We start from the raw sequence: 15,492 nt of genomic DNA, 5'->3' as shown, positions 1-15,492 counted from the left end.
AAATGCTAAAAGACAAAGTTTATGACTCAGAGAGACGGGAACTGTGCTTGAGATGCACATGCACTAAGACAGGAGACTCCACCGTCACTCTAAGCATGAGGAAGAGCATGCTTAGAGTGACAGGAGAATGTAACTAAAACATGCTCTTGCCACCCTCCTTGCAAGTAAATCTAAAAAACTCACTTGTCTCTCTCTTCTTTGTGTTTGTGTGAAGGTCTAAGCTAATTTGAACCTGACATGGATCCTTCTGTGTTCTGGTAGCCTGATGTGTTTGCAGTACTGTAGCGAGTATGAATCATGTAATGTACAAAGTGGAAAAGCAGAATAATTAAAGACATTAAGTAACTAAAAAGTTACTTTGTTAGCAATTATAATAAACCAAAAGTGTAATTGTAGCATACTGCAATAACACGACTAAAAATATGTAATGCCAATATACTTAAAATGCATTCTAAATATATTTTAAATGTAATTCAATCACAAAAATAGCACACTGAAAATATACTAATCAGCACGTTTATATTACATGAAAGGCAAAACACTTAAAGTCCTTTACGGTTCTGAGTGACTGACTGACTAGACTAGAAAGACTCAAGGGGAGGAGCCAAGAACTGACTATAAAACACAAGCAGCATTAAAAGGAGAATTATTTGCAAGCAAGAAATCAACAGCACACATCATCACAGATCAACTTCCTGCAAGAAGACAGTGAAAATGGCTGCTGGTAAGAAGAGTTTAAAATGTTATATATTAATATCTCTGGATGATTTCAATTAAGTTCAACAAATTTCTGACAATGTGAACATAATTTCTATCTTTTCTCCTGTTTTGAATAACTTCTTAACTCTGGCAAAATGAAATGTATTTAGGGATTATTTTACCAGAGCTCTAGATGATTAAATAGAGAATTACAAGTAATCTATATTTTTGTTGTGGCTCACATTTTATGAACAGAAAAACTATTGAACTTAAATCAGAGCTGCCAAAAGTAAGAAATAAAAACAAATATATAAATAAAAAGTTTCTTTTTTCCAAAGAGGCATTTTTATCTTCTCATCACTCCAACCAACAAACTGAAGAAAACATAAAAACCCCATGTCAAATATTGTTCCATGTCTAGTGAACAACTATAAATCAGCATTTGCTGACATTTTATTGTACAAAAGTTATATTTCTTTTGATTTGTGTGTAATTTTTAACCCAACTTGCTGTCAGTGAGCATAACTCAGTGAGTTATTTATCTGCTCAGTGCATGGGTGGGGATGTCCAGTGGGTGATCAGACAAAATGAGCAACAACTGGACAATCCTTGGACTGAGTTTCTCTATATATTGCGTAACCCAAATGTTCATAAAACTCTTATGTTTGACATGGGGCCTTTATATTTTTGTTCAGTGTATATATTTATTTAGACTGAATGATATTCTAATATGAGGAAATACATAATTGTACAGAGGAATGAAAAGCATGAATGATTTTTAAAATGCTTCACAGATAAAAATCTGAGACAATATTTGGTTGAAAGTCATTTTTATTTTGTTGGGCAATTATATAATGACAATGATAAATTAAATTAATATAATATTCCCAGTGTCATTTCATATCATTTCAGACAACTGAGTTTGTGGACCAATTTGTTCTGTTTTTGTAATGAATTAGTAGAAAAAACTGGAAGTTTTGTTAAAATAAAAATAAAAAAATGCTTGGTGAACAACTTTTAGGGAAAATAATTTAAGGCACTTGTCATTGTGTTTTTCTTTTCTCTTTATTGGGTCATTTTAGCAAAACAAGGTGAAAAAAGGGAATAATTAAAAATGCCTGGGGGAGAAAGATTAGAAAACTTACATGTAAAAGAAGAATAAATACAGAACAAGAACAAATAAGACAAGAGGTTAAGAAACAGTTAAATAATTTTAAGGCACCGAGAGTCTTTACAGCTTTTTTAATTTAATGAGGTTCATATGGTTTCTTCATTTTTCAAGAATTGAGGTAAAAATAGTTTATAGGGAGACGTCAGATAGTGCTTCTGCTGGGTTGTAGCTGCAGAAGCATTATTTAAGCATGATTAACAGCAAAAAGGTTGTAAGTCAGAAAGAAGACAATAAAATGTACATATGCTGGCACATATTAACTGAATAAAATAGATAGTATGAGGTAGGCAGAAATAATTACACTGTTAGTGACATTTTGTACAATCCAGAGTTTTGTACTACTAAGAAGTAATTCATGAGGCTGAAAGAGTTTTCTCTGGCTTGTTTTGACGATACTGTTGTATCATCGTAATTTATTCTTTACTGAAAATAAACAAGCAGTTTTAAAAAGTTAATTTTTTTACTTTGACGTGGCTCTATGTGTTTTCATGTTGTCTTCATTGGGTCATTTTTTGGTGTTTTAAATGTAAAATATTTTAATTCTGCACTGATCGTCTTAATTGGTTTATTGTTAGATTGTATGGAGACCTCTGTCATATGGAAGAGAAATTTTATTATTCAACATTTTACTGGGTCCAACATTGAATACAATATTAAATATAATTTTAAGCCCAGTATAATTATGCTGCATAATGCTGAATAACAGATAATGAAGTATTGCAATGATTTGGTCAGAGTGAAAATGTTGTGGACAAATTAGACATTTAAAAATATACTGTATGAGTGTGAAACGATGTTAAATGATCTACATACAAAAACCAAGAGGTAGAGCAACTTGTGTGTTAACTAATCTGCAGGATTTATTCAAATTATTTTGTGTTTGTGTGCTTTGGTTTGATGATTCCCACCTAAATATACAACAACCTCCATTGGTTATAAAAGCATTTAAAGAAACTATTAGCTGAAACTTGAAACACATTTTAATAACTTTAATAATAATGATGGTCAAAGTTTATAAAAATAGTTTTTTTCTTCCAGATTAATGAACCTAAACATGAACATATTATTTTGTAACTGACATCATTAGAGCCCTTTTTAGTGGAGGTGCTGCGGTGGTGCAGTGGTAACACACAACCCACACATGGAGGCCTTAGTCCTCCACACAGACGTCACAAGTTCAAGTCTTGACCTGATGACCTTTGCTGCATGTCTTCCCTCTTTCATTGCCTACTTTACTGTCTAATTACTCTCAGAATAAAACCCATCTGAACAAAAAAATCCTTTAAAACTTTTTAGTTTCTTCTCTAAAGTAACTTAAATCAAAATTGCTTTTGGTTTATTGTTGTTTTCTAATTCTTCAACAGCTGAAAAGGATCCAGATCTCAGGATTGTTCTTGTTGGGAAAACTGGAGTTGGTAAAAGTGCAGTTGGAAACACCATTTTAGGAAAGAAAGCTTTTGAGTCTACAGTCTCTTTTTCCTCTTTGACATCAAAGTGTGAGAAGGAAACTAATAGTTTTGCTGGTCTAAATCTGGCTGTTATTGATACTCCAGGTCTGTTTGATACAAATAAGAGTAATGATGAAGTTGTGAAAGAAATCACTAAATGCATCAGCATGGCGGCTCCTGGTCCTCATGTCTTCCTGATTGTGATCCAACCGACCAGATTCACAGCAGAAGAAGAAAAAACAGTGGAAATAATCCAGAAATTGTTTGGAGAAAAAGCTGCCAGATACACCATGATCCTGTTTACCCATGGATACGAGCTGAAAAAGGGAAACATTAAAATAGAAAAACTGTTAGAAACATCCCAAACTCTAAAACACATCATCAGTCAGTGCTCCATCCTGAAGAAATTTAAAGATAAATATCATGTTTTTGACAATGAAGTTGAGGATCCTGATCAAGTTGGTGGACTGGTGGAGAAGATCAACAGAATGGTTCAGAGAAATGGAGGAAGTTTCTACACCAATGAAATGTTTAAAGAGGCAGAAAGAGCCAAGCAAGGAGAAATGGAACGACTCCTCAAAAAAAATCCAGACATGAATCCTCAAGATGCAAGAAGACGGGCAGAGAGAAACAATTCATTTATCAGTGCTGTCCTGAAGGCTGCTGCTGCAGGAGGTGCTGTTGGAGCTTCCAGGAGACCATTAGGAGCTGCTGTTGGATTTTATGCTGGAGGTTTGGTTGGAGCCGTGGTTGGAGGTGTAGTAGCACTGAAAGAGAAGGGAGTATGTGTTATACAGTGATGAATTGTTTGATATTTTGGCCACAGCTTATTAAACCCTGATTTTCATGAATAACAAAATATGTATCAGTAATAAAATATTTGATCATGAAATTAAGTATTTAATAAATATTTCAGCCTCTGTGGCTGAGATGAGGAAGGAAAAACTTTTTTGTCTTTATTACCAAGTTCTTTGATTCCTGTTTATTTCAGTCGCATGTAAAACTGTCAACAGTCTGAACAATATAGTGAATAAATGTAAATATAACTTGTAGTGTAAAGAACCTGTGAGCCATCAATGAGGGTAGAAACAAATGGAGTTACTTTAGCAATACATTATCTTAATCTGCTGATTTATTCTGATTTCTCTTAAAGTAAATATTTATCACGTATGAGATGATTAATAACAATCATCACCTGCTGGTTTAATTGGTCCCCAATTCAATAAATAACATATATTGTGATTATATAGTGAAACTATTTCAGTCCTATTTTCAACAATATACCTTAGGTAATGGAAACTATTTGGATATTAATTAAATTATGGAAACTCTGTTTCTCTATTAAATCTGTGAGAATTGAACTTTATTTTCTAAATAAAATCAACAAAGATATCAGATCAAATTTTTAACAAATCTATTTACCCCGTATTCAATTGTAAAGGTTTAAATCACACAAAGGTTTAAATAACCTGTGAATTTACATAAAACCTCTGCATGACAGGGTGAACAATCTGAGAGGATGAACACATGAATGTTATAAAAATACACAGTAAATGTATTGAATTAAATTTTCACATACATTTATATTTATTGTTGTCATAGAAACATTCTGTACGAATAGAAATCATAAACATATTCTAATTTTTGTAGTAAAATCTTAAATTAGCTTTCTAACCTGAAATAAAGTTTTTAAAACTAAATTACTAAAACATGCTACATCATAATTAAAACTTTTGGAAAGTAGATTCTTTTAAAAGTTTTCAAGTTCAGTTTGTCTTTATTGTTTTAAGTCTCAGTTTCTGATCACAGTTTATCCAGCCAGGATGATTTTATCTGGATAATTCATGTGCTGCTGCCTCAATGTTTAAATGTTCAGCTTTGGTTCCTTTTGATGAAGCTGCTGGTTCAAAAATTTAGATATTTTATGGATCATTTCTACCGAATTGTGTGTCTGCCTGGTTTTCTCCAACCAAGTTTTACCAAGAGGCAATAAATGAACTGATTTATTTAACAATATTCTATTGAATGTGATTGAATTTCATGTTATGAAGTGAGTTTGGCTGAACTGGACTCCAGTAATCAGATATGGACGATTCTAAATTTATTTATTCACATTGGCAGTGAATTTACACCATTTATATAAATAAATTCCTTCAGATTTGTGTGTAAACAAGAAAAACAAACATGATTATTACTTTATCCATGTTCTAACATGTAAATAAATAAAGATCTTAAAATAATCTATGATTCCTTTCATTGAATTTCACATTTTCAGTTTCTAATAGGCATTGGATGGTTTCCAGTTACCAGATGGACACTGGATTTAAAACCTTGTAAATCCAAAACATCTATTGTGGATCATTGTTTGTATTTTTTAATATTCAGACGGTGTGCAGTTTTCTCCAGTTGTATGTAGTGTGGAGCAGCGCCCCGCCCCCACCTGTTGCTCTAAGCCAGGGGTGGGCACTCCTGGCCCTCGAGGGCCAGTGTCCTGCAACTCTTAGAGTCTCCCTGGTCCAACACACCTGAATCCAATAGCTGAATCACCTCCCAAGTGCAGTCAGGTTCTCCAAAATCCTGCTAATGACCTCATTATTTGACTCAGGTGTGTTGAAGTAGAGATACATCTAAAAGTTGCAGGACACCGGCCCTCTAGGCCTGGAGTTGCCCACCCCTGCTCTAAGCTGTCAGTTAGCTTAAAGCTAATTAATCAGTTTATGTTAACCAGATTTTATCTGTGATCAGATTTTTACTTTTATTTCACAAACAGCACAAATGACGTCACATTCTAAGAAAACACATTCTTTGGTGGTTAAAATAATGTTAAATCTGATGTTTAATGTTTGTTTCCTATAATACTATCAGAAGCTAAATGTTGCTCTGCAGCTCCTGAACTGCTGTGTTGTTTTCAGAACCAGAGGCCGACCTCAGAGTGGTGCTGGTGGGTCAGGAAAGAGTCGGGAAGAGCTCAGCAGGAAACACCATCCTGGGAAGGAAGGAGTTTAACTCTGAACTCAGTTTGGTTCCTCTGACTCTGAGCAGTAAGAGGGCAGAAGGAGAAGTTTTGTCTCGTAGAGTCTCTGTGGTGGACACGCCTGGACTCTGCAGCTCTATTCTTACACCAGAAGAAGTGAAAGCTGAGATCCAGAGAGCTGTGGAGCTGAGCTCTCCTGGTCCTCATGTTTTTCTGCTCACCATCCAGCTGGGAAGATTCACTGAACAGGAGAAGAGAGGATTGAAGAAGCTGCAGGAGATTCTGGGTCCAAAGGTTTTTAAGTACATCATGATCCTGTTCACCTACGGAGACCGACTGGAACAAACAGGCATCGATATTGATGAGTTTGTAAAAAAAGATCAAAACTTGCAGGAACTGATTAAGAGCTGCAGTGGGATGTATCATGTGTTCAATAACCAGAAGATGGAAGACAGGAAGCAGGTCCAGGATCTGCTGGAAAACACAGATTCACTCAGGAAAGTTGAGGATTCTGCTCAAGTTGATGGACTGGTGCAGAAGATCAACAAAATGGTTCAGCAAAATGGAGGAAGTTTTTACACCATTAAAATGTTTGAAGAGGCACAAAGAGACAACTCACTTATCCGGGCTGCTGCTGGTGGAGCTGCTGGTGGAGCTGCTGGTGGAGCTGCTGTTGGAGCTGCTGTTGGAGCTGCTGTTGGAGCTGCTGTTGGAGCTGCTGTTGGAGCGGGCCTTGGAGCTCTTCTGGGAGGAGGACTTGGAGCTGCTGTGGGAGCTTTACTAGCAGCATTGAAAAAGAAGGCCTCCAATATACTGTGATGATGTTGATGATATTTTGGATACAGCTTATTTAATCCTAATTTTCATTATTAAGCAAATATGTATCAATAATAAAATATTTGATCATGTAATTAAGTATATAATAAATATTTCAGTCTCTGTGGCTGAGATGAGGAAGGAAAAACCTTTTTGTCTTTATTACCAAGTTCTTTGATTCCTGTTTATTTCAGTCGCATGTAAAACTGTCAACAGTCTGAACAATATAGTGAATAAATGTAAATATAACTTGTAGTGTAAAGAACCTGTGAGCCATCAATGAGGGTAGAAACAAATGGAGTTACTTTAGCAATACATTATCTTAATCTGCTGATTTATTCTGATTTCTCTTAAAGTTAATATTTAATGCTTATCTGGTGATTAATAATAACAATCATTACCTGCTGGTTTAATTGGTACCGAAATCCAAAGAAAATAAAAACATACATTGTAATTATAAAGTGAAACTATTTCAGTCCTATTTTCAACTATATATTTTAGGAAATGGGAAATCTGATTGGATATTAATTAAATTGCACTTTATTTTCTAAATCAAATCAACAAAGATATCAGGGGAAATTTTCAAGCAATTCTAGTTTTGGTTCATTTGATTGTAAAGGATTCACACAAATATTTAAATAACTTATGAACATAAACTGCTTATTTTCATAAAACGTGAAAATGACAGGGTGAACTGAGAGGATGGACACATGAATGTCATAAAATGGTTGATTAAATGATCAAAATACAGACTAAAATCCTCAACACAAATATACTGGGTTTGATTTCCAACCATCAGACATTTTCAACATATTTTCCACTTTCATGTCTTTTTTGGGTGTTTCCTCAGATTATCTCTCTCATAACAAACTGTTACAAAAAGTGACAGTTTGAACAAATGTGTAAAAATAAATTTTTTAATAAAAGTTACATGCATCTTTAAGACACTGCTCCTTCTCATTTGTGAAGCAGAAATTCAAATTCAAACATACTTTATTAAACCCAAAGGGAAATTAAATGTTGTAGCTCATTAATTCAGATTCTTGAAAGAGTTATAAAAGATGACAAGAAAGATCTCTTGTAGCGGTTTGTATTACAGTTAATCTGTATTTCAGTGACTCTGAAGAATCCTCACTTTTATTTTTAATTTTGTCCGTTCTGGTCCTCCATACAGTTCTACATGGACAAAGTCTGAAAAGGGGTAATGTGATTTTAATCTGCAGTTGTTTTATCTGAAATCAGTTCAACTGTTTCTACTACAGTGAGAAGGTCCACCTCTAAAGGTTGCAAACATCGCCACCTTGTGGAGTTTTAGAGTTATTACATCACTGGCAACAGCTGATTCCTCTCACTCTGACATTCAGAGTTACAGATCAGCAAGTGAACTCAAACAAATATTCTTTTAGCTTCTTTTCACAGAAAAAGAAAGTTTCATAAACTGCAGCAGCTTCCAGGGTCCTGCTGCTGGAATAACCGACTGGTCCAGTTAATGATCCAGCAGGACTTCAGCTTGTTATGTAGGAAAACATTCAGTCATAATGGGAGACCAGGATACAGAGGAATCAGAACTGATTTGTTCTCTTCATTCTTTGCAGCAGACAGTCATCTGTATGAACATGAAGTTTCTTTGTCCAAACCTTAATAAAGGTCACTGTGTCTGCTGATGTTCAGCACTCTGATGCAGAATCCAAAATCCTCGTTCATGACCCAGATGTTCATGTTTTCTCATCAGGACCTCAGTCATCAAGAGACTCCATCCATCTGGAAAACTGCACTGTAAAATGTAAAAGTAAAGTGTACTCAAAAAGAAAAGTGACCTGAACTCATTCCAGCTTAGTCTGTTGACTATACTAACTTAAATTTAGCAAAGACAACTTTCTACTGAGGCAAGTAATCAAACTCATCAGCAGCAAGTAACCCGAACTTGGAGTTATGAGTGAGCAAAACGCATCTGCATAACCAGTGTGATATTCTGGGGTTGGAAGAAGTTAGCAGAGGGAATGTGGAGACGAAGTCTTTTAATGGTGGAACGCAGGAAAACAGACAGCCACTTCAGTACAGCTTTCTTGCTAACTCAACGCTAATAAGTTGGCCTAATAAGAACTATACCTAGAACAGGTATATCTGCATTTCTACCACTAGGGGCAACAAACCACTCTATTACATTCCTCCCCTTTTAGATTTCTACTGCAACTAAATAGTAGGGAAGATGCATAACAACAGCAAATAAAATTTCCTACTGCCTTACTAAGAATTTAACAATTTAACTGTACTTACTGCCTTATTACTTCAAAAATCAACTAGCAGTAACTAATCATACAATACACATTTTCAAAGATTCAGTCTCTTTGGAGGAACTCTGTGCCGCACAGGGTATCTGCGCTCCGCTGATGGGCTTTGGGTTGTTTTAGGGGTTGATACTGAAGGTTCTTCTGTTGTCTGCCCAGGTGATGCAGCAGGTAACGGTGGTTCTGTTAGTGTTCCTCTCTGACTTCCTGGAACAAAACAGTCTCTGATCTCTTCGGGTTCCTCCACGAGCACTGGGGAAGACATAACTGGAGATTTCTCCACAGCTTGTTTCCATGGTAACATGTGGTCAACATGTATGGTGCGCGTTCTCTGTCCGTCTTGTATCCGATAAGTGACGCTTCCCAACTTCTTCAGAACTGTTCCACAAGTCCACTTCACAAATCCTCCTCTGAAGTTTCGGACACGAACAGTCTCTCCTTCCGAAAAAACACGTAAGAATGGAGCTCTGCGATCATGATGTCGCTTTTGCTTGAACTGCCTCTGTTTAATGTGTTGAGAAGACTGAAACGGGTTTGGACCTGACGTTTCAGGAATAACTCTGCTGGTGTGCAACCTGTCACGGTGTGCAGTGTACTGCGATACATGATAAGAAAGTTTGCCAATCGATGACTGAGTGGCAATGTGGCCTTCCCATCTGCCTCCAGTATATTTATATTTTTCATCAAAGATCGTTTCAGGATCTGTAATGACCTCTGCTACTCCATTTGATGCAGGGTGATATGCAGGAACAGCTGTGTGACGGATCCCATTTAACTCCAAAAACTGGACACCAGCTGAGGTCCATTGTCTGAAACAAGTTCTTCTGGAAGTCCATATGCAGAGAATAACCTTCTCAAGATTTCAATGGTATTCTGTGATGTGATAGATGTCATCGGGAAAACTTCCAACCATTTTGAATGACTGTCAATGACCACTAAGAAATACTGTTTGTCTCTTTCAGCAAAATCAATGTGAATCCGTTGCCATGCTCTTTCTGGCCACTTCCACGGATGGAGTGGTGCAACCCTGGTGTCACCATCACACCCTGGCCACCACAGGTAACTGCGGGCGAGAGCTTTCATACGACATATGCCTGGATGTTCATGATGCAGGTCTTTCAACACCTTCTGTCGGTAACTTGGTGGAATGACAACACGTTGTCCCCAAAGAACACATCCTTGTTCTGCTGACAGTTCATGTCTGCGAATGAAATATGGTTTAAGTGTTTCATCCTGAACATAATTTGGCCACCCATTCATGGTGTAGCTCCATACTCTGCTAAGAAGCGGATCTTTCATAGTTGCTTTCTCAATGTCTTTTGCTAATACTGGTAATTCTTCCACATGAGAGAAGTAGAAGATGCTTCCTTCTTCTGCAGTGTTGTCTGGTGAGTTCCGCGGTAAACGTGACAACGCATCCGCATTGGCATGGTCAGCTGATCTTCTGTATTCAATGTCATAGCTATATGCCATTAGAATAAGAGCCCAGCGTTGCATCCTCAAAGCAGCAAGTGTTGGCACCGCTGACTTTGATCCCAGTATAGCCAACAATGGCTTGTGATCTGTTATGAGTGTGAATTTCCTTCCGTACAGATATTTGTGGAATTTCTTGACTCCAAAAATGATGGCAAGAGCCTCTTTCTCTATTTGGGCATACTTCCGCTCAGCATCGGTTAACGTTCTTGATGCAAATGCCACTGGCCTTTCCTCTCCGTTTTCCAAGATATGAGAAATGACTGCACCAACCCCATAAGGTGATGCATCACAGGCTAATTTCAATGGCAGGTGTGTGCTATAATGCACTAACACTTTGTTCTGCAGCAGTAGTCTTTTTGCATCTTCAAATGCTTGTGTACAAGCTGTACTCCAAATCCATGTTTCATCTTTTCTCAACAGGTTGTGGAGAGGCTGAAGGATGGTAGATGGATTGTTTAGAAATCGACTGTAGTAATTTAGAAGACCCAAAAAAGACTTCAGTTCAGTGACATTGGTTGGTTCTGGTGCGTTTGTTATGGCTGCAACCTTTTCCTCCATGGGGTGCAGTCCATCTTTGTCAATCCTGTGTCCCAAATATTCCACACTGCTCTGAAGAAAACGACACTTTGCAAGCTTAACTCTCACACCATGCTTCTCCAGGCGTGTGAGAACTTCTTCCAACCTCTGTAGATGTTCCTTCTCCGATGAAGCAGTGATGAGAATATCATCCAGAAAACATGTCACATGATCCATCCCTTGGAAAATCTGATCCATCACCGACTGAAAAAGAGCAGGAGCACTGGATACGCCATAGCTGAGGCGACTGTACTTGTACAGACCTTTGTGGGTGTTGATAACCAGATACTTCTCTGACTCTTCATCTAACTCCAGCTGCTGGTAGGCATGAGAAAGGTCAAGTTTACTGAATGATGTTCCTCCTGCCAAAGTAGCAAAAAGGTCTTCAGCATTAGGCAGTGGATAACATTTCTCTTCAATGCACTGATTTATGCTGACCTTGTAGTCACCACAGATCCTAATGGTTTTGTCAGTTTTGGGCACCGTAACAATGGGAGATGCCCACTCACTTTTCTCGACCTTTGAAATCACTTTCACCTTTTCCAATCTGTCCAACTCTTTTTCTACCGCTTCCTTTAGTGCATAAGGAACTGGGCGAGCTTTACAGAAAACTGGTGTAGTGTTTGGCTTAATACGAATTCTGGCCTTAAATCCCTTAATGCAGCCTTGGTCCTCTGAAAACACTGCCTGATGGCGTAGGATCACTTCCTGTAATCCTGGTTTTGCATCTTTTGCACTAGTACCTTGTGTACTGTAAAAATCTGTTCCCAGTTTAGCTGTAGTTTCTTTAACCAGTTTCGTCCAATCAGGGATGGCCTGTTTCCCTGAACAATGATCAGTGGTAAAGTACTCTTTTGTGTTCCATACTGTACAGGTACAACTATACATCCACGAACAGCGATGCTTTGGCCTGAGTAAGACTTCAACTTTAACCCAACCGGTTTTATAGGGAACTGGGTGAGATGTGACTGGTAATACTTGTCACTTATCACTGAAACTGCTGATCCTGTGTCCAGCAACATGGTGGTGTTTTTGTCTCCCAGTAAAACATCAACTGTGTAACCTTTTTCAGTGGAAGCGACAGAGTACACTGAATAAACTCCAAAAAGTTCAGCTTCATCATTTCTGTTTGATGCCTCGGTGTCCGTTTCCACATACTGAGTTTGTTGTCTGCTTTTTTTATTCCTGCAAGCACGAGCAATGTGTCCTATTTTTGCACAAACATGACATTGTTCATTCCTAAATCTGCAGTCGTCGCGTGTCAATGTTTTCCACCACATCGATAGCACGGTTGCTTTGTTGCTGTATCTTTTTAGACCCCATCCAGCTCTTAATTTTATTTTTTCCTCTTTGCGATCTGTCCCTCTTTGAGTTATGTCCTTTCCATCCTCTCTTGGAAAAAGTTGGAACATTTTTCAGTGCATTAACTTGGTGAGTGTCATGGTGTCCAGAAAACTCCATAGTATTCTTTGAAGCAAGTTCCATGTTCACGGCAATCTCACACGCACGTGAAAAGGTAAGATCTTTTTCTGCCAGTAGCTTGCGCTGTGCAGCATCCGAGCGCAGCCCACTGACAAAACGATCTCTCAGCGCCTCATCCAAATATTGTCCAAAATTACATGTGGCTGATAACTGCCTCAGGGCAACAACGTAGTCTGATACTGGTTCCCCCTCCTTTTGGTTACGTTTTTGGAATCGAAAACGCTCAGCTATCACCACTGGTGTTGGCTTATAGTGTGCTTGTAACACTGCAGTGAGCGCTGCATACTCCATCGTGCTCGGTACTTTCGGAGACACAAGATTCTTTAGCAGCCCATATGTATCTGCTCCGATCACAGAGAGAAAAGTGCAAACAATCTTCTCATCCGGAACATCATTAGCCAACATCCATTGTTCCAACCGCTCCAAATATGACTCAAAATCCTCCTTAGATTCATCATATTCAACCACACGACCCACGTGCATAGCCATATTAGCTTCTCGATGCTAAATCTTGTAGCTTCTAAAAAAAAAATCATACGGTTGTTTCCCTTACTTCCGTACAAAGTCCTTTGACAGGCTCATCTCTGTCACGCTGTGGAAATCTTTAAAATCCTCGTCGCCAGTTGTGATATTCTGGGGTTGGAAGAAGTTAGCAGAGGGAATGTGGAGACGAAGTCTTTTAATGGTGGAACGCAGGAAAACAGACAGCCACTTCAGTACAGCTTTCTTGCTAACTCAACGCTAATAAGTTGGCCTAATAAGAACTATACCTAGAACAGGTATATCTGCATTTCTACCACTAGGGGCAACAAACCACTCTATTACATTCCTCCCCTTTTAGATTTCTACTGCAACTAAATAGTAGGGAAGATGCATAACAACAGCAAATAAAATTTCCTACTGCCTTACTAAGAATTTAACAATTTAACTGTACTTACTGCCTTATTACTTCAAAAATCAACTAGCAGTAACTAATCATACAATACACATTTTCAAAGATTCAGTCTCTTTGGAGGAACTCTGTGCCGCACAGGGTATCTGCGCTCCGCTGATGGGCTTTGGGTTGTTTTAGGGGTTGATACTGAAGGTTCTTCTGTTGTCTGCCCAGGTGATGCAGCAGGTAACGGTGGTTCTGTTAGTGTTCCTCTCGGACTTCCTGGCACAAAACAGTCTCTGATCTCTTCGGGTTCCTCCACGAGCACTGGGGAAGACATAACTGGAGATTTCTCCACAGCTTGTTTCCATGGTAACATGTGGTCAACATGTATGGTGCGCGTTCTCTGTCCGTCTTGTATCCGATAAGTGACGCTTCCCAACTTCTTCAGAACTGTTCCACAAGTCCACTTCACAAATCCTCCTCTGAAGTTTCGGACACGAACAGTCTCTCCTTCCGAAAAAACACGTAAGAATGGAGCTCTGCGATCATGATGTCGCTTTTGCTTGAACTGCTTCTGTTTAATGTGTTGAGCAAGTTCAGGTTTGAGAAGACTGAAACGGGTTCGGATCTGACGTTTCAGGAATAACTCTGCTGGTGTGCAACCTGTCACAGTGTGCGGTGTACTGCGATACATGATCAGAAAGTTTGCCAAGCGATGACTGAGTGGCAATGTGGCCTTCCCATCTGCCTCCAGTACATTTTTCATCAAAGATCGTTTCAGGATTTGTACTGACCTCTCTGCTGCTCCATTTGATGCAGGGTGATAAGCAGGAACAGCTGTGTGACGGATTCCATTTAACTCCAAAAACTGGCGGAATTCTTGTGACACCAGCTGAGGTCCATTGTCTGAAACAAGTTCTTCTGGAAGTCCATATGCAGAGAATAACCTTCTCAAGATTTCAATGGTATTCTGTGATGTGATAGATGTCATCGGGAAAACTTCCAACCATTTTGAATGACTGTCAATGACCACTAAGAAATACTGTTTGTCCCTTTCAGCAAAATCAATGTGAATCCGTTGCCATGCTCTTTCTGGCCACTTCCACGGATGGAGTGGTGCAACCCCTGGCAACTTCTGCACAGCTTGACAGATTTGACAGCTTTGGACCAGTTCTTGTATGTCACCATCACACCCTGGCCACCACAGGTAACTGCGGGCGAGAGCTTTCATACGACATATGCCTGGATGTTCATGATGCAGGTCTTTCAACACCTTCTGTCGGTAACTTGGTGGAATGACAACACGTTGTCCCCAAAGAACACATCCTTGTTCTGCTGACAGTTCATGTCTGCGAATGAAATATGGTTTAAGTGTTTCATCCTGAACATAATTTGGCCACCCATTCATGGTGTAGCTCCATACTCTGCTAAGAAGCGGATCTTTCATAGTTGCTTTCTCAATGTCTTTTGCTAATACTGGTAATTCTTCCACATGAGAGAAGTAGAAGATGCTTCCTTCTTCTGCAGTGTTGTCTGGTGAGTTCATGATAAGCGTGACAACGCATCCGCATTGGCATGGTCAGCTGATCTTCTGTATTCAATGTCATAGCTATATGCCATTAGAATAAGAGCCCAGCGTTGCATCCTCAAAGCAGCAAGTGTTGGCACCGCTGACTTTGGTCCCA

General features: G+C 38.6%; 1 protein-coding gene across 2 annotated transcripts; it reads left to right on the top strand.

Annotated features, from left to right (window-relative positions):
* Positions 1-616: 616 nt before the first annotated feature.
* Positions 617-8,274, top strand: LOC122836191 (GTPase IMAP family member 9-like). 2 transcript variants are annotated; one of them, XM_044125957.1, is made up of 2 exons: positions 617-724; positions 3,235-5,857. In XM_044125957.1, exons 1-2 carry the CDS (start codon positions 715-717, stop codon positions 4,116-4,118), a joined length of 894 nt encoding a protein of 297 aa, XP_043981892.1. In that variant the 5' UTR covers positions 617-714; the 3' UTR covers positions 4,119-5,857. The 2 variants fall into 2 exon arrangements, with proteins under 2 accessions (XP_043981892.1, XP_043981893.1); XM_044125958.1 differs by lacking the exon at positions 3,235-5,857 and adding an exon at positions 6,231-8,274 and having other exon boundaries at positions 642-724.
* Positions 8,275-15,492: the final 7,218 nt, after the last annotated feature.

Source organism: Gambusia affinis, linkage group LG08, assembly GCF_019740435.1.
Source record: "Gambusia affinis linkage group LG08, SWU_Gaff_1.0, whole genome shotgun sequence".
Lineage (NCBI taxonomy): Eukaryota > Metazoa > Chordata > Actinopteri > Cyprinodontiformes > Poeciliidae > Gambusia > Gambusia affinis.
This window is presented reverse-complemented; position numbering and strand designations above follow the sequence as displayed.